At 32.0% G+C, this 23865-nt stretch overlaps 1 protein-coding gene across 1 annotated transcript in view; it reads right to left on the bottom strand.

The window, feature by feature from the left end:
• Window positions 1-2: 2 nt before the first annotated feature.
• Window positions 3-23865, bottom strand: part of LOC127702450 (nuclear factor NF-kappa-B p100 subunit-like) — a 28676-nt gene continuing 4813 nt past the window's right edge. The window contains exons 2-10 of the mRNA XM_052206654.1: window positions 15443-15593; window positions 15004-15090; window positions 13653-13746; window positions 8886-9005; window positions 7760-7909; window positions 6756-6893; window positions 6069-6257; window positions 2519-2593; window positions 3-1678 (exon numbers count right to left, since the gene is read on the bottom strand). Coding sequence (XP_052062614.1) covers window positions 1536-1678; window positions 2519-2593; window positions 6069-6257; window positions 6756-6893; window positions 7760-7909; window positions 8886-9005; window positions 13653-13746; window positions 15004-15090; window positions 15443-15583 — 1137 coding nt within the window. The 5' untranslated portion in view covers window positions 15584-15593 and the 3' untranslated portion in view covers window positions 3-1535. The remainder of the gene's footprint in view (window positions 1679-2518; window positions 2594-6068; window positions 6258-6755; window positions 6894-7759; window positions 7910-8885; window positions 9006-13652; window positions 13747-15003; window positions 15091-15442; window positions 15594-23865) is intronic.

Genomic DNA, 23865 nt, shown 5'->3' with positions numbered 1-23865 from the left:
TATTAAATGTTTTTTCTTTAATAGCAAAAACAATATTTGTACAAAACAGAATACAAAATAATTGGAGTGTTTTCTCCTTTTGGAATGATTAACACATGTCAACAAGCCAAACTTATCAACTGAATGGCTGATAACATCTTAGGACTATTATATACAGAGCTCAAATCATAAAAATTTAAAGAAAAAATATTTAAACTATGATAATTTCTGTGCTTGTCTTTCCATTCCTCACTTTTAATGTGTATAGTTCTTCACTCTCGAAAAGACAGATTTGTTAAGAGTTGTGTGAATTATCTTTTTTAACCTTCTCATCAACAATGGATTACATATCTATAGATGGAATCTTGTTGGAAGTCATATATATTGAAAAGATAAATGTAGACTGATATTCATGTAAAATATTACACATACATTAACTTCAATATCAATGTTTTTAAGATAAATAGGGGAAAAAGAAAACCATTATAAACAATTTGATATTCAAATGAATAAATTTAGATAAGTGTTTTGAACTGCAGTTATTTATTTCTATATTTTTTTTTAATAATCTTAGAATCAGTTGTTGACAAGTTATGCTTCTCCAGAAAAAAAAAAAAAAATTAAAATAAAAATATTTTTATGAAGTGATAACTCTTGATAAATGAAGTATATATTTCTAAAATGCAAATTCAACAATTATATATGAATGGGATATACATTCGTGAGACAGCAACCCAACACACAAAAACAACAAGACATCTAGAGGTCAACAATGTGAGTATTGTATACTTTTTATAAAAAATAACAGAAAACAAATATATAACATACATATAAACAATATGAGAATGTCCCCTTTTCAGTAAAGGAATCACTTGAAAATGTATTTTTTTATCAGTTTAATCAGAACCTCATTAACAAAAGTGAAGTTTTTTTTGTGTTGTGCTAACCTAAGCTTTGAATTAGTAACAAACTAGCTTTCTATGGGAAATTAAGAGTAAGTGAATTTTAATTCTATGCACATATCTCTGTAACAGCGGAAAGGAATTATTGGCCTAACAAATTTTGAAGTATTTGTAAAAAGTATTATAGCCCTTTCAAATAGATTTTGTTTAGCTTTCAAACACATTATTTCAATTAAGGTACCATATTTCTATAAATATTTGCAAAAAGTCAAACCTTTTGCATTTAAATAAACAAACATAATTTGCACAATGGTAAATAAGATGGCCAAATAACAGTAAATTAAAGACAAGCAAAGTTCTACTTTATAGCTTAACAAGGCACAATCACCAATACTGAATTTAAGCCTATTAAGACTAGTGTTAATAGTTTTTCCCACAGATTTCAAAATTTATATGCAAGAATATACATTATTTCAAGCAGTATATATTGTAAATATAAAAAAAACAAATTTCAATTTTCATTGAAAGCACTAGAAACTGCACTTTTTTCTATGTCAGTTTTCTGTATTCTCTGAATTCTCCCATAACAAAGAAAATAAAGCATCAATGTTGCCAGTTTTTAGAATAATACAAAATGCAGCTCATTCATTAATTTCACCATTGCTGATAGGGCGCACATTTTCCATGAAAAATTTTAAAGCAGCCTTCATCAATACCAGTCATGATTTCTGCCCAGAAGAAGGCTTTTACACCCATAAATCCTTCTGTTTGTATTCTTTTTGTCAAATTTTCATATCCTGTAAAGTAAAATTTATTAAAAATTAACATTCTAGATAACATCAACACATTCATATTCTATTTTAACAATAACTCTATGATTCTTATACATATATGAGGGTAGGAATGCCCTTTATCGTCAAGCGTCAAACATCTGTTTTTTGCTACCGTTAGCATCAAATGAGCCTTCATTTTTTATAGACATTCGTCAAATCTCATTTTGAAGCTACCGTTTGTGTCAAAAGGAGTCAAATGTTTATTGTTACCGTTATTTCAACTATTATTTTACCATCATTCGTCATGTGGGGTACCTTATTCCTACCCTCATACACCAACAAACTAATATGTAAATGAAATAATGAAATGGAATGGTCATAAACGACATCTATTCTGATGGCATTTATTGATTTTTGTTTCTGTTTAATCTTAATCTTTTAAAAAGTCGGTTGCATAGTTTAAAGTAAACATGTTTTATCCTTTTTTTTTTTGGCAACAGTAAGAGAACATATATCAGTAATGTAAACAAAGCCACGATCTAAGTAACTAATTTTGATGCATGAACTGTCAACAGATCAGTAACCAATGATTGTAGTTGCTCAGATCCATATCTGAGTCTGATTTTCCACCCAATTATGTGTATTATCATAAGGCAATCAAGCGAAAACCTCTAAAAAACCAAAAGAAACCAATAAATATAGGCGATTTTTATCTCTGGTCCTGTGTACTAATCTGATTTTCTTCTATTTACTCAATTTGGGTGATAATATGATGAAAACACATTATTACTTAAAGTTGATGTAGAAATATAGCTACTTAAAAGGTTAGTGTAATATACAGCATTACTGGTTTAGATTTACTACCTCTTTCTGTGTGATAAACATAGCCCTCTACACTTCGATCTGCATTGTAGACCATCATCTCTCCTGAAGATGCACCTACATAAAAAAATTTAAAATGTAATTTCATATTACAAGAAAACTATTTAGATATAAATCTGTCACACATTTTTATTGTAATAAAAACAGAGAATTATCAAAAATAAGAGTTTATCAAAAATTCTAGAATGAAGATAGATTTTAAATTAAAATTTCCACAGGGATTTTGTTATGTAAACAAACACAAATTGTGTGTATTGTCCAAGGTCAAGGTACTTTCAGCAAACATTATTCTAATTTGTGCTTTTCACACAAGTTCAATTGATACATGCTTCTTCAACCTGACATTTGACCATTCTGGAACAGTTACCATATTACATTGGCTAGTTTGGAATAAGAAAAGCAGATTTACCATTCTGGAATGTCTTACATTAAATTGGTCTTTTTTCAATTGAATCCTTAGATGGAAAAGTAACAGCACATTGACCATTCTGGAATGGTAACAGAACTAGTACATCTACCATTCTGTATTGGCAACAGTACTTCGACCATTCTAAAATGTAACAGTACATTGACCATTCTGGAATGGTAACTGCACATTGACCATTCTGGAATGGTAACAGCACATCGACCATTCTGGAATGGAAACAGCACATCGACCATTCTGGAATGGTAACAGTACATTGACCATTCTGGAATGGTAACAATACATTGACCATTCTGGAATGGTAACAGCACATTGACCATTCTGGAATGGTAACAGTACATTGACAATTCTGGAATGGTAACCGCACATTGACCATTCTGGAATGGTAACAGTACATTGACCATTCTGGAATGGTAACAGCACATTGACCATTCGGGAATGGTAACACTAAACAAGCCAATAAGGTTATCCTTTAAGATAAAAATTGAATATCCATGCATTCTATTACTGTTCATTTTGATTGTCATCTTTTTCATTTAAATGTTAACATATGCTGTTAGGTTTTCAACTGCAAATTCTAGATGAGGAAAGAAAAATGTGTTATGGAGGTATCCTGATGTGATCACTCTAAATAGATATCTGAAGATTTTATTCCAGTTGATCATAAAAATATTCTGGAAGATATGTGACCCATCCATAAGTCATATATTGAGTCCGTTACCTTAAGCGCTTTTCCTAAACCATGATACTTAATACAGTAGCACCAAATTTTTTGCTCTAGTTTAGCCTGACCATGAGGTACACTCCTTACTTTTGTTTAATTACAGATTAAACAGCAAGCAAGCATATACCCTTTTCCTGGAATTAATCAAGTTTACTATGTGCTATGGGTTTTGCTCATTGTTGAAGGATGACCTATAGTTGTTAAATTATACGACATCTGTTGTCTGGTGGAGAGTTGTCTAATTAGCAATCTTACCACATCTTAATTCAGTTCATTTGCATTGTATTACCTATTTAACTAATAGTGTCAAAGGGCAGTTCCATAAAAATATACTTGGGACCCAAGGAATGCAAATTGAATTTACCACTTAGGATGGGTGTAAAATATTATATATATACAAATACAGAAATTTAAATCACCTTCTATGGATGGCTACTTTATTTTCAATGTGCTTTCCGTGAATACTAAGTGTCTTTTAATAGTACAGCTGCAATGTGGTGTTTGTGATAAATGATGATTTATTTTCATAATATATGTTGCTGTCTTATTGACTACTTTCCCACATCACTTTTCATTCATATAATCATCATGCATGTATGATTGCAAGTTTCATTATGGTGTATTCATAAACTTTTTTAAATTAATAAGGTGCATTTTTTTGGCCCCTTATTCCTTAACTGTTGGTACCATAACCCCCCAAACCCCCAAAATCAATCCCAACCTTCCTTCTGTGGTATTGAACCTTATGGTAAAATTTCATAGAGATCCATTCACTTAAACTAAAGTTAGAGTGCGTAAAAACTAATGTGTCTTCGGACGACGACGACGATGACGCCAACATCATATCAATATACAACCGCAAAATTTTTTTGCGGTCGTATAAAAACAGGACACTTGCCATTTCCCTTCCTAAATTGAGGTAAACAATATTAAACTTTTATAAATGAAAGAATCATAATTATCCCAATTTAACAGCAGTATACAATATTTACAAAACACTTGTTTTAGCAGAAAATGCCAGGTTAGGGTAACTGGTCTCTGATGATAACTGCATGGTCCTCAAACACTGTATGTACAATATACAATTTTCAACATTTGTGTAAAGTAATTTCCAAATTTGACATATTGTGATGATTAACATTAACGTCATTTTTCACTTGTGAGCAATTCACGAAAATACATTGCTCACAAAGCCTTATCTGTTTACAGTAATAAGGGCCCTGCTGAATGGTGGATGCCCTACAGTGATCAGTCTGTCCGCCCGTCCGTCCGTAACAAATTGTGTCCGCTCTATATCTAGAGAACCGTTATGATTTCAAAGTTTATACTTGACATGTATATTAACCAACACCAAAGGGTGTGTCATAATGTATGTACAACTTCCTAGGTCTAAGGTCAAGGTCAAAAACTTTGGTTTTAGTTGACAACCCCATGTCCTATGGTAAAGATCGTGTCTGCTCTATATCTTGAGAACCGTAATGATTTCAAAATTTATACTTGACATGTATATAAACCAACACCAGAGGGTGTGTCATAATTTATGTACAACTTCCTAGGTCAAAGGTCAAGGTCAAAAACTTTGGTTTCAGTTGACAACCCCATGTCCAATGATAAAGATACAATTTTTTTACCACACATTATTCACAGCGGGGCCCAAGATAAGCAAATGTATTCAATATTATATATGTATATTCCTTTTATTGCTTCATGAAGATTTTTCACTCTATTAAGACTGTAAAAGGTTTATAATTACAATGGGGATTCTATAAAATGAATTGTACTTTTCAACCAGTATCTAAACGTGTTTAAAAAAAATCTTTCAATTTGTATTTCATCAGTATTTAAATATTAGCAGTTGTTCATCAAGTAAAAACAAGTGAAACTGCGAGCTACCTCTCACTGATGATGCCCCAAGCCCAAATATTTGACGGTAAACAGGAAGTTGTTGAGTGATGAATCTGAAAACGCATCACACGGTATAGCTGACTTATATAAACACTGAAACCAAATTTCAGAAATCCTCGTAATGTAGTTCCTGAGAAAAATGTGACGAAAATATTCAACTTGGATGTGTTGTGTAAAATGGTGTAAGTGTTCGGTAAACAGGAAATTGTTGAGTGATCAATCTATAAACGCTTCACACGGTATAGCTGACTCATATAAACCCTGAAACCAAATTTCAGAAATCCTTGTAATGTAGTTCCTGAGAAAAATGCAATGAAAAATATTCATGGGACGGAAGGACAGACTGATGGACTGACGGATGGATGGACAGACAGAGGTAAAACAGTATACCCCCACTTTTTTAAAGCGGGGGTATAATTAGAAAATTGTTTTCAAAACCCTTGGAGCAGTTATAAATGAAAGACAACAGCAAGACTAACCTATTGGAACCTGAACTTTAACAACAAATCTTTTGTTTGTGAGAAATGCCATTTTCTGTGCAGCTTCATTTGCATTTCTGACATAGACTTTAACATCAGATTTAGTTGATCCCATCACTCTGTAGAAGGATGTATGAAATCCTTCACCAGCCTTTTCTCCATAATGGAATGGTCTGGCCATTACATACCCTGTAAAAAAAAGTAACATTATAAGATAATTCCTAGTGAACATCCGGGATATAAAATTGAGAATGGAAATGGGGAATGTGTCAAAGAGACAACAACCCGACCAAAGAGCAGAATACAGCCGAAGGCCACCTATGGGTCTTCAACACAGCGAGAAAATCCCACACCCGAAGGCGTTCTAATAATTAAGTTTAAAGTATTAAAGTATTTCAATTGTATGTACAAAATTTAAATAATGTATATGTTTAATACATTTAGCTTATAACTGAATTTAAAAGATTTTACATGTATACAAAAAAAAAAACCACAATATGTTACTAAAGGGATTTTCTCAGAAACTGAAGCTTGTGCACATTTCCATAAGCTTTACTCTTTTGAAGATCATCTATTCAAAAGTTTAATGGATGCCATCAATTTTTGGTGATAGTTATGGCATAATATGTGTTTATCCCATTTATCCTTTATTCATATTATAAAATAAAAACATTTGTGCTATCATACCTGTGCAATTGCTCCTATGTCCACCAAACTTCCAGTGTTTCAACTGACAATCTCTACTGCAGTATAAGGTCACATGACATTGGCCACACCTCTTTAGACCATCTTTTGGTATCTGCTTACACTGAGCACAAACTGCATCTGTGTTATAAACATTTGTAAACACCATATAAGAACATGATTTTTAAATCTCACTCTGATCTCATTTAGATGAAGAAAACAGAAACATACTTTTCATTTTTATGAAAATCTCTTTAGCCCATGTAAAATCCAATGTTAGATATCAAGACTATTTCCCTCAATATATGTCTTATTTCATATAAGGAGTTGACTTTGAAACAAAGTCAACAATGAAGTAGTTTGTATCAATAATTTCTATTGAAAAACATTTTTACTCATACATATCTTTATACAATTAGGAAGCAAAAAAAAACAATTGTAGTTCTGTGGTTACATGGCAATATTTTTGCTGAGCACCTTTAAAACCTGCAATATCTCTGCAAAAATACGAAAAAAAAAAGATCTAATGAACTAAAATATATTTCAGTATGAAGGACCATTGCTCATTGTTGAAGGCCGTACGGTGACCTATAGTTGTTAATTTCTGTGGCATTTGGTCTCTTGTGGAGAGTTGTATCATTGGCAATCATACCACATCTTCTTTTTTATAAACACCAGTTTGGCCTTATTTTAATATGTTTTAAAAGAAACATGTGTTGTTAGTGTGATTGATTTGATTTTCTATGTTTTTAGCCACTTTTAAGCACCGCTTTTGGGCTTTTTGGTGGCGGGCAGTTTTTATTGGTGGAGGAAGCCGGAGTGCCCGGAGAAAACCACGACCTTCGATAGGAAAACTGACAATCCTAGTCAATTAAGAATGGAGTCGAGTGCACCAGTACAAGTGGGGTTCGAAATCACAACCTCAGTGTTGACTGGCTAGTGATTAGAGTAATAACTACTTAGACCACTCGGCCACCGAGGCCCCTTGTTAGTGTGATAAAACCTACCAACAGCATCTCTTTTTGAATCTGCATCAATGACAGCATCATGAAGTAAAGTTCTAGATGCATCATCTTTTGCCAATTCCATGGGTATTGTCCCATCTTCATCTTCCACCCTAGGGTCAGCATGTTTAAGAAGAAGTAATCTTATGCAATCTGAAAGTTAATAATTGACGTTATCTCAAAGAAAAGCCTCACCTAACCCACCTAACCAGTAACTGCAAGATAATCATCCCTATGTCTCTTTGGGGCTGCTTCATTCATTCGAGTTCGGGCTATGCCCGGTAAGCCCTATCACATGACTGGATTAATAGTTGTTGAAAAGTAAAACGAGTGGAACCGGCTGATTGTAAGATGGCGACCGAAGTACAAATTCAAACTTTTTGCTTTCTAAGCTGGGAAATATGAAAAAAATGAACCTGTTAAAAATAAATATAATTTTTTATATACAATCTATTTTTCAGAGGCCTTATTCATTATAAAAAAAATTCTCTGAGACTATTTTATAAATTTAAAAATAAAATATGGCGTATTAATTTATTAATCGTCATAGTGGACCATTGCAGTATCACATTACAATATAGTCTGATTGAAAAATGTTACAATCACCTTTCAATGCTGACATTTTACCTTACATTGCGCTTTCCGCCATACTTTTTTGACTGGCTGATTGCTTGCCGGTGTGTTAAGACCGGCGAGGGAGGCGTATGCCTATATGCGCCTGCTGCTGATTTTTAAGCAAATGATGCGACTGTGCCTATACCGCAAGCACCAACCGGGCTAACCCAGGTTAAGCCTCTGTGGCAAATGAAGTACTACCACAGTTGCTGGGGAGGCAAAACCAGCCAGTTCGGGTTAGTCTCAATTTTTTTTTGTATTGCCCTATATCATTAGTTATACTCAGAATCTCTAAAAATTTCACTTATATCAAAACATTTAAAACGTGGTGTAATGCAGTAACAGTTCTATCAAGAAAAGGAGAATGATTACTAATCTAATACCCTATGAACATGATGAATGCATTAAAGGCCTTACTTATTCAGATTATCTTTTTCTTTTAAAGAATGTACCATAGTATAATACATGTCCATAAAGGTCACTTTCCATCAGATTAATTCTGTTAATAACATACCTATATTTCCTTGTAAGGCTGCTCCATGTAAAGGTGTGGCTCCTGTTAATGTCTTCAGGTTTATATCAGCTTTACCTTGTTCGATTAAGTATTTGGAAATTTCTACACTAGGATAGCGACCTGACATTTAAAGAGATAAAGAAGCATTAGTTAATACATATTAAAAAAGCTGGGAGAGGAAAATGTTATGTCAAGTTCTTTCCAGTACTGCAATGTCTTTTGCTCCACTGGAAATGAAACAAAAAAGATACCGAGGTGCTATGTTGACAAATGAATAAACAAGAGTGCACACGCTGAAATGTCTCGCCTTCTTTACTAATCATTGATATTATGTTGATAGTCCTAAATATAAAGCTTTATTACAACTGTCACATAAACTTAACATTAACCAAGTAAACTAAACATTGACCAATGAACCATGAAAATGAGGTCAAGGTCAGATGAACCATGCTAGGCAGGCATGTACAGCTAACAATCCTTCCATACAACAAATATAGTTGACCTATTGCTTATAGTTTAAGAAAAACAGACGAAAACACAAAAACTTAACACTGAGCAATGAACCTTGAAAATGAGGTCAAGGTCAAATAAAACCTGAGTGACTGACATATAGATCATAAAATATTTCCATACACCAAATATAGTTGAACTATTGCATATAGTATTAGAAAAAAAGACCAAAACTCAAAAACTTAACTTTGACCACTGAACCATGAAAATGAGGTCAAAGTCAGATGACACCTGCCAGCTAGACATGTACACCTTACAATCATTCCATACACCAAATATAGTAGACCTATTGCATACAGAATAAAAAAAACAGACCAAAACACAAAAACTTAACTATAACCACTGAACCATGAAAATGAGGTCAAGGTCAGATGACACCTGCCAGCTAGACATGTACACCTTACAATCATTCCATACACCAAATATAGTAGACCTATTGCATACAGTATAAGAAAAACAGACCAAAACACAAAAACTTAACTATAACCACTGAACCATGAAAATGAGGTCAAGGTCAGATGACACCTGCCAGTTGGACATGTACACCTTACAGTCCTTCCATACACCGAATATACTAGACCTATTGCTTATAGTATCTGAGATATGGACTTGACCACGAAAACTTAACCTTGTTCACTGATCCATGAAATGAGGTCGAGGTCAAGTGAAAACTGTCTGACGGGCATGAGGATCTTGCAAGGTACGCACATACCAAATATAGTTATCCTATTACTTATAATAAGAGAGAATTTAACATTACAAAAAATCTGAACTTTTTTTTCAAGTAGTCACTGAACCATGAAAATGAGGTCAAGGACATTGGACATGTGACTGACGGAAACTTCGTAACATGAGGTATCCATATACAAAGTATGAAGCATCCAGGTCTTCCATCTTCTAAAATATAAAGCTTTTAAGAAGTTAGCTAACGCCGCCGCCGCCGCCGCCGCCGCCGCCGCCGCCGGATCACTATCCCTATGTCGAGCTTTCTGCGACAAAAGTCGCAGGCTCGACAAAAAAACCACATATATCCATACAACAATACATGTACATGACAGATCAAATGCAATAAGACAGATGTACAGACAGAAAGCATTAAATGTAAATTATCATTTATAATAAAGCTATGAAATATGTATGATAAATTTGTATTAAATGTATGCTAGAGCAATACATGACAAAATTTTAATAATCTATGATATATGCAGGTCAATGCTTGATAAATTCATATATAATTTCTGACAGAAGAATGCATGATATCTTTTTTACAATGAATGATAGAGCAAATGCATGATAAATTGATACACTAAAAACTAATGCACATTTATTTCATGTCAATTTGGTTAAAATTTTGAAATTTGATAACAATATATGTAAACCATTTGTAAACACATGGCATCTTGGATTAGTAAGTCAAATTTGACGATACTATTGTAAAACAATAAACTTCCTGATAACCTGCTGAAAAAAACTACACTGCAATCTATCTTTATTGTACAATTCTGTCAAAAAAATAAAAATTTGGAAATCTTTAGATTTGGCAGTTTTACACTTCATGTGACATGTGGTATTTAGATATTTTGGTTTCATGACAAATTTTTGTTAACCATAAACAAATACTTTTATCAAACTTAATATGATCATGCCGTAAAGGGATGAAGGGGACCCCTATTGATTTTGAGGTCATTACTTCAAAGGTTAAGGTCACAACAGCTATTGATATACTGAAGCTTGGGTACATTTTTGGTGTCTGCCAATATCTTTGGAACCCTAAGTATAATTTTTACCAAAACTTGGTTTGATGATGTCTCAGCAGATGAAAGGGACACAATTGATGATAAGGAAACAATGTCACGGTCAAAGCAGCTATTAATTAATGTCCAGACTGCATTTATCGTAGAACAAGAAAAGTCTGACTATTGAGTCTCTGTTAAAATACCCACACGTTTAAAAGCTGTTTAAAGTTATCACCCTTAGAATTAACTTAAATCTTGATTTGTTTTGTATTATAAATACATATCCATTGCAGTCAAAATGTGTAAGCTGTAAGAAACTCCAGATGTGTAATTTCAGTGTGAATTTAAAGTTAACATTAAAAAGATCAACAATTGATTGCAACAAATGCTTATAATATTATAATGATTTTTTGTTGGAAGCTTCACCATTTTTCAATGGGATTTAAAGGTTTAAAATGTTTATTGTATAGAAATTTCTCTTTCAAAGTGAAAACAATTTTTTTTAGAACAATGTGAATTATAGGAAAACTGTTTATTACCAGTTTTTATATTTAATACATGTGTTAGTAACAATTTTACAAACAAAATGTCTGAATGAGTATTCAGATCTTTAAGAAATTTTTCAACTTTCTTCTCTTTTGATATATCAGATAAGTACTGAAAAGTTAGGCTTTTCTTCTCAAAGAACCAACTTCAAACCATTATGATTTGATTTAATTTGATTTTTGGTGTTTTAATGCCACTTTTAAGCACCGCTTTTGGGCTTTTTCGTGGCGGCCAGTTTTTATTGGTGGAGGAAGCCGTAGTGCCCGGAGAAAACCATCAACCTTCGATAGGAAAACTGAAAATCCTAGTCAATTAAGATTCACAACCTCAGTGTTGACTGGCTAGTGATTACAGTAGTAACTACTTAGACCACTCGGCCACCGAGGCCCCTTAAACCATTATGATACCATATGATGCCATCCGATAACAAAAGTAACGTGTTGTAAACTAACTACTATCTATTTAACTCTGGAACATGCACTTAAATTTCCAATCAACCAAATTCAATGAAGAAAACTCAAATAAAGTTAAAATGGACATGGCGACATAGAAAACCTGTTTGTTTTATCCTGAAAGTCTACTGAACAACATATATGGACTAAGATTAATTGTATGTCTTTGTAAAGAAGAAGGTATGATAAGGGCACTTTTTGGCTCTTGACATCGGAAATGTATTTTACATCAATCATAGTACTCTCAAAAATCCTCAAACTTCTTGAATTTGAGGACCTTTTGAGAGCCTGTCTTTAATAGTGAAAATGAGCAAAGCCTACCCAGATAGATATTTTGCTATAAGACTTTTAAAAATGAGATGATAAGAGTCAAATATCTTATCTTGGTAAGGCTATAGCTCATCCTCATGAATGATTTAACCCAAACTAATGGTAAAATTGATATGTCAGGCCAATAGTCAACTTTGATATCAATAAAAATAACCTTGTTTTTAATTATTACAGAATTTAAATCTTTTTCTAATTTCAGAGGTCAGATTATTGCTCTTACCATATCTACTCATGTTTTCCCTGGAAGAACTATAAAAGTTTTATCAATTTAATGAGATAAAAACAAATAACTGTAACTTAAATTGACTGGAATAATTCAGAATACAAATGTTGATATTCAAATGCTATTTGTTGATTAAAAGTTTCCTTTCAAACATAAAACATGTATAAAATTAATCATAATCTGATTTTGAACAATAATTTGGTGCGATTTCTGAATTAGCCAACTGTTAGATATCTGAAAATTTATAAATATTCATTTTCTTAACAGACTTCATACTTTCATTTTCCCCCAAATTAAATGACAATCTGTAATCAAAGTTTCCCCTCGTTTAAATTTTAATCCTGGTTTCTATGACGAGTTTATTAAAAGTTATGAAAAAAAGGTAGTCAAAATCAATGTTTTTTCTTAGCAGTAATACAGTAAAGGTATATTGGAGAAATTTAGTGGTAAAATATATTTGATATACATTGTATCACACTCTAACTTTTTGAAAAATAAGTGTAAAATCAAAATTAATGAGAGTCATTCAAGTATGTAATGTATACTACAGTGAGCCAAATGTTACTGAATACCATTGTACCATACACGTCATTTCTGAGATATTAGCATGTTACTTAACAAAAGTCACTCATGCATGAAATGTAGGTCGCAGAGACTAAAATTATGATGTGTTTTTGTAATCTAGACATCTGCAGTTATAAAATCAGAACTGTCATTGACATATATATTTTAAAAGACTTATGAATAATGAACCTGAAATACATGTATACCCTATATACCCCAATGGACATAAATGGAATGAAGAAAAGAATAAAAATCTGCATGCCTAAGACCCATACAAAGTGTTGGATGAAAAGCAGTAAATAACGTTTTCAAAGAAAATGAATATTTATACATTTTAAAACTGTAAATAAATTGAAACAATGTTAACCAACTGTGCAACAACTGGAACTTTTGAACTTTTACCGACCTGTGGCCAAAAATAGTGGTGTAAAACCTAAAGCATCTTGAATGTGAACTGATGCCAACCCACCGTACGTCATCAGTATCTTAACTGCAGCAATCTGTTGTCAGATAATGAGGGATATAAAGTAGATGTATACATAAACATGTAGAACTTAATATATCCCAGATAATGTCTTGTTTGAAAGCTGCTTTCACTTATATTAAATCTGTACAAGATGAATGAACAAGCAGTTGACTGAAATTATGAAAACTTAAAAAAAAAAAATAACAAAAATTTCTTTAAATAGAAGAGTTTCTAAATGTTCTAATGTAAAGTGTTCCCTATTGGAAGTTACAAAAACTTTACAATAACAAAAAAAACACAAGTTATTTAAATAGAAGGTTTTAGAGTCATGAAAAAGATTTTCATGTATTATCTTTAACTAGACTTTAAAAATGTGCATTCATCTAAACTATGGCAATATAAATGACACACTCACTAAAATGTTAAAGTACATTTTTGTAATTCAATGACACCCTGCCATTGCTATGTAAATATAATTTGATTAAACAAAACTAGAACACATGCTTTAAACAGATTCAGCTATACAATATACTTGCTTTACACAATTAGCCCTTTTACATCATACACAATGCATTTTCCAATAACAAAATTATAGAAATTTTCCATTACAGTAAAATTTGTTACACCATATAATATTGTGAGTAGATAGTTTTTTACATAATTTTACTTTTAAAATAAGCATCATTGGAAGTATTGAACTATTAATAGCATAGGAGGATTTATGAATGGTTTAACCCTTTTTAAAAAGAATTTACTAAGTGTGAAATAAATGAATGACAGAAGCAAGGTAATGCTTTAAGGATGTACTCAGGTCACATTTAGGAATTTTTTGTCAGATGTTTTTGGTTTACCAGACTCCTTGATTTTTTCCCTACGATACAGAGTAAAATATTTTGCCCCATAACATCCATTTTTCTTTTCATATAAGACTTCAATGGTTCATAAAAGGTCATTTACCAAAATTTAAGCAAATTCTAGATTTCTTTTCTTTCCATTTGAGACCCAAATAATACCAATGCAAATACAAGGTAAAAAGTCTGAATGAGCTTTTTACCGCCAATTTTTCAAAAATTAAATTATTTGAAAAGGAGCTTCATAACCATTCAATATTTTTAGCTTATTTTGTTCATTAACTAATGCTCTTCTGATTTAAATGTAAAGTATCAATTTTAAATTCTATATTTTTTTAATTTCACCTAAGTACATCCTTAAGTAGATCAACATTTTTACAGAATGTGCATGCTATACGAATAAACATCATCAGAAAATAAACTTTATATAAAAAACGTACGTTCTGACAAGAAACAGCAAAATGTAAAGCAGTCATTCCAGCTTTATCTGTGGCATTAACTCTTTGTGGGTCTGTATCCCATAATATCTGAAAAATAGTGTTATCATTTTTTATTTTATATTATTCACTTTTTATCAACTAAAAATTTTACCATAAAAAGATTATTAACTACTTTTTTAATTGCAGTTTCAAAAGATCAAAAAACAACCTTAACATACATTACCTTCTTCTTATAATAAAAAGATCATCTACACTCTACAAACTTTATAAACTCTAAATTATGTTTAAATGTCATCTTCTTTTTGAATATTCAACCAGCTTAAATTTGGAAATCATGTAGTCAAATTCATTTTTCAATCCTCAGATACAGGTAACATTCATTTTTTTCTTTTCTATTCTATTATTTTATGGAGATACATGTATATCAAGAATACAATACCCTGAGATAATCTGTGAGCAAACTGAAATCTCCACTTTCACAGGCCTGACAAACCAAGGCAGTTAACTCTGTTTCTGGACTGTGTTTGTACTGCTCTAACTCTGACCTTGTCATTTCTGATACCAACTTTTCTGATCCCATTTTTATTTATCTAAATTGATGGAAATATAAGAAATATATAAGATAGAAGGATAATATGCATCATGACAAAATATTCTTTTGAACATGAGGGATTTATGACAGATGACAAGTTTTGTTCATACTGTATTATTATGTATATTGGCATTGAATGCAAATAGGTCATAACACTGGACATTTTTGTTGTAAATTAACAATATTAGGCCAAGAAAAAGTCATATTTCCAGGTACAAACAGGATCATTTTTCATGTTTCCTTACCATTTCCGGGAACCAATAGTAACGTTTTATGTTCCCTTGCCTCAAAAGAACAGGTACATGTAGTTTGTTCCCTTGCATGTACTTCAGAAGAACATGTTATTTATGAGGGTCATAATGGGGGTCATTCATGACGAATAACGGTAAAAAATCTTGCCAAATGATGTTAACGGTAAATTTTGGTGCATGATGATAAGATGTACATTTACTTTATGAGGATAAAAATATTAACTGATTTTGACGAATCATGTTAAAGAATTTCTAAAAATAACAATAATGGATAATTATTTGAGACCTCTGACGAATCACGATAAGGATATTTTGATGAATCATGATAAAATTTTAACCAATTTGACGTTAAACGGTTATTTGAGACCTCTGATGAATCATGATAAGGATATTTTGATGAATCACGATAAAATTATAACCAATTTGAAGCTAACGGTAGCCAAAAATGACCGTCTAACGCCTGATGTTAAAGGGCATTCCTACCCTCATTTATGCACTTCTGATTACCAGTGTACCTAGATGATCAGGATATCTTTCCTGCTACAATCACTTTTCCAGTATGCCCCTCCTATTCTCCTTTACATTATTTTGTGTAAATTAAATTTGTTCTATAACCCCTCCCCTTCCATGATAAGACTGATTTCTAAGCCATCATGGTATAACATAAAATTTGTTATGGTAATCAATTTGGTGTATCCTGATTTCATCCAAAACAAGGTAGAATTTCACATACATGTAGGTACCCAAGTCATTGAGGGATCTTTAGAAAATACTATTTTCTAAAAAGGTCAAACTTTTAAGAAGCAGATTAAGTGTTTATGTCATAATGGAATTACAGTAAACAATGATATGGTCATTAGCTAGGCATATCTTGATTTTACCTGAAACAGAGTGAAATGTCACATATTTTTTCAAGCCTGTCATTTTAAATTCTTTTTACAGAATGATGTTTCGAAAAAAGAAAGTTTTTAATTTATCGAAACAAAATACTACTGTCATACTGTACAAATGTATAAGACAATAAAAGTTACAGGATGTAATCAATATCAAGTTCAAAATATACAGTTTGTGACACTATTTTTATTGGTAGAATCAAGAACACAAGTATAAAAATAATTTAAGAAAATGTGTTGGAAATAATTCAGACACAAGAATCTTTGACAGCTATACGATATGGGTTTTTTCTCATTGTTGAAGGCCATATGGTTGCCTATAACTGCTTGCATCCAATTCATTTGATAGTTGTCTCATTGGCAATCGTACCACATCTCTATATTTTTATACAGGAAGAAACAGGAACGACGAATAAGACTGTTGTTACTGACTTGAATAAGGAAAAGAATACAGCAGACATTCAGTCTTTTAAGAATTTTACTGTTGAATGGTACAAGCATATATGAGAGTTAAAGGCTGTGTTTGAAAAAATTGTACAGAAATATTGTATACTGTCAAAATAATATGTTGATCTCTAGACTTCTTTTTTGTATCATTAGGTTGCTGTCTCATTGATCATTGTTGATGTTTATTTTTCATGACAATGCTTTAGCAAATGTTTAGTAAAAATTACTGGAACATCAGATATACATTGATATAAGTAAAATGAGATTGTTTAAAGAAAAGTTATGTGGTATAATGAACAAGTACAAAATGTATTGTATATATCTGATTGATATGAGACTGTGATTTTGTAATTAGTTAAAGGTTTGCAGTTATTTTGTAAAATCAAGAGCAAATTTATATTAGTTGTGTTTCTTCGAAATATACAGGTTTTTAAACATGTTAAAAGTTACAAGTATAAAAGAAAGAATTTATAAAAAAATAATTTGCAATAAGCCCCTTCAGTGTTATTGCAACCATATCGAATAGGGGCAGATTTTCACAATGGAGGTGAAAATGCTTTGAAAAATAATGGGAAACATCATTGAAACAGAACAGTTGCATGGAATCTGCCCCCTATTCAATATGGCTGCAATAACCGTGAAGTGGCCTATTAAGAATCAGGAACATATACGTGTACTGAGCACCCTGTTATACAATATTAAAATGAAAATATGTGGGAACAAAACTTTTTTAATATCTATAAATACTGGAAGATAGGTGGCGCTGCTTACGACCAGCTGTTCTGAATCGAGCTCCGTATATTTTTCAATACTTAAATCGTTTTTTAGTAATTTTAAACCTTAAAAGTTAGGATTATTTATCAACTTTAAGCTTTTGGAGGATTGTGTGATTGTTTATAGAAAGACTTTCTGTGACTTTTGCAAAGAAAAAGACATATCTTGTGAACTTGTATGGGATGCATCCATAGTAACATTCGTTCAGAAAGAAACATTTATTTCTGTTCTTATTAAGGTGTGATTTATTCAGTTTGGAAGTGTAGGACAATTATTTTTAAATTCTTTACTCCGGTAAGGCAAAATTTTCTTAATATTTTATTAATTTATTTATTTTTCATTCAATGAGAAATTATCCACTCCGTTGTTGATACACATTCATTGTGACATCATCATTTTGTGTGCACATTCTACACTTCCGGTTTTAAAAAATAATCAGAAAGATTGAAATTACAAAAGAATACCAGTCAAGGTAATATTTTTAATTTACAAAATATTTGTGTACAAAAATGTACTCATAACATATCTGGTCATGTTAAGAAGAAGTCAAAGAACGAAAAAAGACAAAAACCATTTCACCCCTTCAAAAACAAATCTCCAATAAAATGCTCTGCTGGGGCGCAGCTTGATACGACCGCAGATGTCGAACCCTGAACAGTTGGGGCAAGTATGGACACAACAGTCAAGCTTGATACAGCACTGAATTTGGATTGTAATTAAATATTTGACACAGCATAGGTTTCTGACACAGAATGAAAGTGGTCTAAGAACTTAAAAATTTTTAATTTACATATTCAAACCATATCATTATTATTGGCTTTTATATATAAATCAGAAATAACCAATTTAGAATGAAAAATTTTAAAGATAAAAAAGGAAAAAAAAATCCCCCCCCCCCAATTTTTTGAACCCCCTTATGATTCATCACCCCCAAACTCAATCCCAGGCTTCCCTTTGTGGTATGGTACCTTGCAGTACAATTTCAGAGAGATCCATACACTTGAACACAAGTTATTGTCTGGTAACTAGAAAAATGCTTGTTTTTTGGCCCCAAATTCCTAAACGTTTAGGGCAATTACCCCCAAACTCAAACCCAGCTTTCCCTTTGTGATATGGAACCTTGCAGTACAATTTCATAAAGATCCATACACTTACACACATGTTATTGTCCTGAAACTAGAAAAATGCTTGTTTTTTTGCCCATTTATGGCCCCTAATTACTAAAATTTTGAGGGAATTACCCCCAAAATCAATCCCAGCCTTCCTTTTGTGGTATGGTACCTTGCAGTACAATTTCAGAGATATCCATAAACTTGAACACAAGTTATTGTCTGGAAACTAGAAAAATGCTTATTTTTAACCCCTTTTTGGCCCCTTATTCCTAAACTTTTTGGGCAAATACCCCCAAACTCAATTCCAGCTTTCCCTTTGTGATATGAAACCTTGTAGTACAATTTCAGAAATATCCATACACTTACACACAAGTTATTGTCATGAAACTAGAAAAATGCTTGTTTTTTTCCCCTTTTTGGCCCCTAATTCCTAAAATTTTGAGGCAATTACCCCCAAAATCAATCCCAGCATTCCCTTTGTGATATGGAACCTTGTGATACAATGTCAGAGAGATCCATAGACTTACACACAAGTTATTGTCATGAAACTAGAAAAATGCTTGTTTTTTGCCCCTTTTTGGCCCCTAATTCCTAAAATTTGGAGGCAATTACCCCCAAAATCAGTCCCAGCATTCCCTTTGTGATATGGAACCTTGTGGTACAATGTCAGAGAGACCCATACACTTACACACAAGTTATGTCTGGAAGTTACAAAAATGCTTATTTTTGGCCCCTAATTCCTTAACTGTTGGTACCAGAACCCCTAAAATCAATCCCCACCTTCCTTTTGTGATATTGAACCTTATTCATTGAGATCCATTCACTTAAACTAAAGTTAGAGTGCGAAAACTTATGTGTCTTCGGACGACGACAACGACGACGACGACAACGACGACGACGACAACGACATACCAATATACGACCACAAAAATTTTTTTGCGGTCGTATAAAACAACATAGAACTCAGATATGTCCAGATAGTGATAGTGACACAACAAACAATATAAGCGTAAACGTCTCTGAAAATAACAAACCAAATACACTAAAAGACTACGAAATATGCATTGGATGTGGCAAGGACAAAACAAACTTTGAAACTGATTGGATTGAATGCAATACTTGTAGATGCTGGTCGTACTGTTCCTGTGCAGGTATCAACAACAGAGACTCTATTAAATATACTACATACCATATAAAGTATTCCTGTGCATTCTGCATAATAAGAAAATAAATTTATATATAAGAGCAACAAACATCACTAAACAAGTTAATAATCAACTGAAAAATACAAACATAATATATCCAACATCACAAGCCACAGTAAATACTGTCAATCAAACATCACAGCAATCAATTAATATTACATGTAAACCTAAAAAAAATTCATTCAAGGAAATAACAGAGGATATTCTCATTGTGGACAACATCAAGGAACCTGAAAAGTGTAAAAATAGTACTGATATCAGAAGAGAAATTAGTAAAAAAGAAAAGGGTTCAAATAAAATTCAATTTTCATATAAACTTCCCTTGGGAGGAATTGCCCTCCATTTCCCATCATCAGAAGAGAAGAAAAAATTCAAAGAAAGAGACGCTAAGAAATATCTGGAGAAGACAGTGTTGCACATAGTCCAGCAAATCATTTTCATGACCATAATATAATAAGTTTTGCTAAAAATATACCATTAAATATACAGTTGGATAAACTCAAATCAGAAATTGAATATCAAACAGGAGGAAATATTTCTGAAATTTGTAGACTCCATTTTTGGGATACAAAACGTCCTATGAGAGTAGTTAAAATCTTCTTTGATAGCCCATCTGATTTAAGTAAATCCTTAAATATAGAAATTGCCAATGTTTTCAGTAACATCACCAAGAAAATCAAAGTTGAAAAAAAAAGAAACGTCAAGTTTGTTAGATGTTATAATTGTCAGTATCTTGGTCATCCTGCTAACCAGTGTCAGGACAAAAAACATTGTCACGACTGTGGATCGAATTCCTGTTCAGAATTTTACTGTACAAAACCAGCAACCTGCAGAAACTGTGAAGGAAATCATAAATCTTCATCATCTCACTGCCCAGCCTTCATTCGCTTTATCAATCAACATAAATTTAATAAAATGCTTCGCTGGGGCGCAGCTTGATACGACCGCAGAGGTCGAACCCTGAACAGTTGGGGCAAGTATGGACACAACATTCAAGCTTGATACAGCTCTGAATTTGGATTGTTATTAAATATTTGACACAGCATAGGTTTCTGACACAGAAAGAATGTGGTCTAAGAACTTGAATTTTTTTAATTTACCTATTATGGTCCAATGTCCAAAATCAAAATACATGGTTAGATTCAGCATATCAAAGAACCCCATATATTCAATTTTTGTTAAAATCAAACAAAGTTTAATTTTGGACCCCAACTTGGACAAACTTGAAAACTGGGCCCATAATCAAAAATCTAAACACATGTTTAGATTCAGCATATCAAAGAAACCCAAGAATTCAATTTTTGCTAAAATCAAACTAAGTTTAATTTTGGACCCTTTGGACCTTAATGTAGACCAATTTAAAAAACGGGACTTAAAATTAAAAATCTAAATACACGGTTAGATTTGGAATATCAAAGAACCCCAATAATTCAATTTTTGATGAAATCAAACAAAGTTTAATTTTGGACCCTTTTGACCTCAATATGAACCAATTTGATAGTGGGGCCCACAAATAAAAAATCTAAATTCATGGTTAGATTCAGCATATCAAAGAACCCCATATATTCAATTTTTGTTGAAATCAAAAAAAGTTTAATTTTGGACCCCAACTTGGACCAACTTGAAAACAGGGCCCATAATCAAAAATCTAAACACATGTTTAGATTCAGCATATCAAAGAACCCCAAGAATTCAATTTTTGTTAAAATCAAACTAAGTTTAATTTTGGACCCTTTGGACCTCAATGAAGACCAATTTAAAAAACGGGACCCAAATTAAAAATCTAAAAACACAGTTAGATTTGGCATATCAAAGAACCCCAATAATTCAATTTTCGATGAAATCAAACAAAGTTTAATTTTGGACCCTTTTGACCTCAATATGAACCAATTTGATAGCGGGGCCTACAAATAAAAAATCTAAATACATGGTTAGATTCAGCATATCAAAGAACCTCATATATTCAATTTTTGTTGAAATCAAACAAAGTTTAATTTTGGACCCCAATTTGGACCAACTTGAAAACTGGGCCCATAATCAAAAATCTAAATACATGTTTAGATTCAGCATATCAAAGAACCCCATATATTCAATTTTTGTTGAAATCAAACAAAGTTTAAATACTGGACCCTATCTTGGACCAACTTGAAAACTGGGCCCATAATCAAAAATCTAAACACATGTTTAGATTCAGCAAATCAAAGAACCCCAAGAATTCAATTTTTGTTAAAATCAAACTAAGTTTAATTTTGGACCCTTTGGACCTCAATGTAGACCAATTTAAAAAACAGGACCCAAAATTAAAAACCTAAATACACGGTTAGATTTGGAATATCAAAGAACCCCAATAATTCAATTTTAGATGAAATCAAACAAAGTTTAATTTTGGACCCTTTTGACCTCAATATGAACCATTTAGATAACGGGGTCCACAAATAAAAAATCTAAATACATGGTTAGATTCAGCATATCAAAGAACCCCATATATTCAATTTTTGTTGAAATCAAACAAAGTTTAATTTTGGACCCCAATTTGGACCAACTTGAAAACTGGGCCAAAAATCAAAAATCTAAATACATGTTTAGATTCAGCATATCAAAGAACCTCATATATTCAATTTTTGCTAAAATCAAACAAAGTTTAATTTTGGACCCTTTGGACATTAATGCAATTTGAAAACTGGACCCAAAATTAAAAATCTAAATACACTGTTAGATTCGGCATAACAAATAAATAAATGTGATCAAAGATTTTACAAATCTAATGCGCCATACTGTGCAATTAAAGATTACTTCTTGAAATTTTTCAATATTTGAAATTTGAAAAAAAAAAAATATTTGAAGAATAATTCTTTTTAATTTCTGAAATCTGAAATGAGAAAAAATTGGCCCCCCACAATTTCTTTTTATCCCCCCCCCCCTTTTTCCCCCAAAAAAATTCTTTCCCTCAAGATATGGTCATAATCTCAATTCAAATTTCCAATGGAGTTGGCAACCATAATTACCCATTTAAATTTACCATAGTGCTAACTTAATCTATTTTATAATAGAATTAATAAAAATATAGTGTCAAATCTTTCATATGGATTTTTTTGTAAAAAAAAAAGATGAAAACATTTGCAGATATTTTTACTGGTCTTCCTTTATAAATATGCATTTCTTTAAACATAATTTAAAAGCAGTGTAAGGGAAGTAACCAAAACGTTGTATTTGGATTACCTCCCTTACACTGTTTTAGATTATCTTTATTGTTCATTAACCATTACTTTATACATAATTTAAAAGCAGTGTAAGGGAGATAATTTCAATGATGTATTTGATTTATCTCCCTTACACTGCTTTAAATTATGTTTTGTACTAAAGTATTTGTCCATTAACCAGGACAACCTTGTTTTTCCCCCTTTTTTGCCCCTAATTCCTAAACGGTTTGAGCCATAACCCCCCAAAGCAAATCCTAACCATCCCTTTGTGGTATGGAAACTTGTAGTATAATTTCAGAGAGATCCATACACCGTTCCACAGTTATTGTCTGGAAACTAGAAAATGCTCATTTTTGGCCCCTTTTTGGCCCCTAATTCCTTAACTGTT

This window comes from Mytilus californianus, unplaced genomic scaffold (genome assembly GCF_021869535.1).
Source record: "Mytilus californianus isolate M0D057914Y unplaced genomic scaffold, xbMytCali1.0.p SCAF_1, whole genome shotgun sequence".
Lineage (NCBI taxonomy): Eukaryota > Metazoa > Mollusca > Bivalvia > Mytilida > Mytilidae > Mytilus > Mytilus californianus.
Note: the sequence above shows the minus strand (reverse complement) of the source record. Positions and strands in the feature narration are given on the sequence as shown.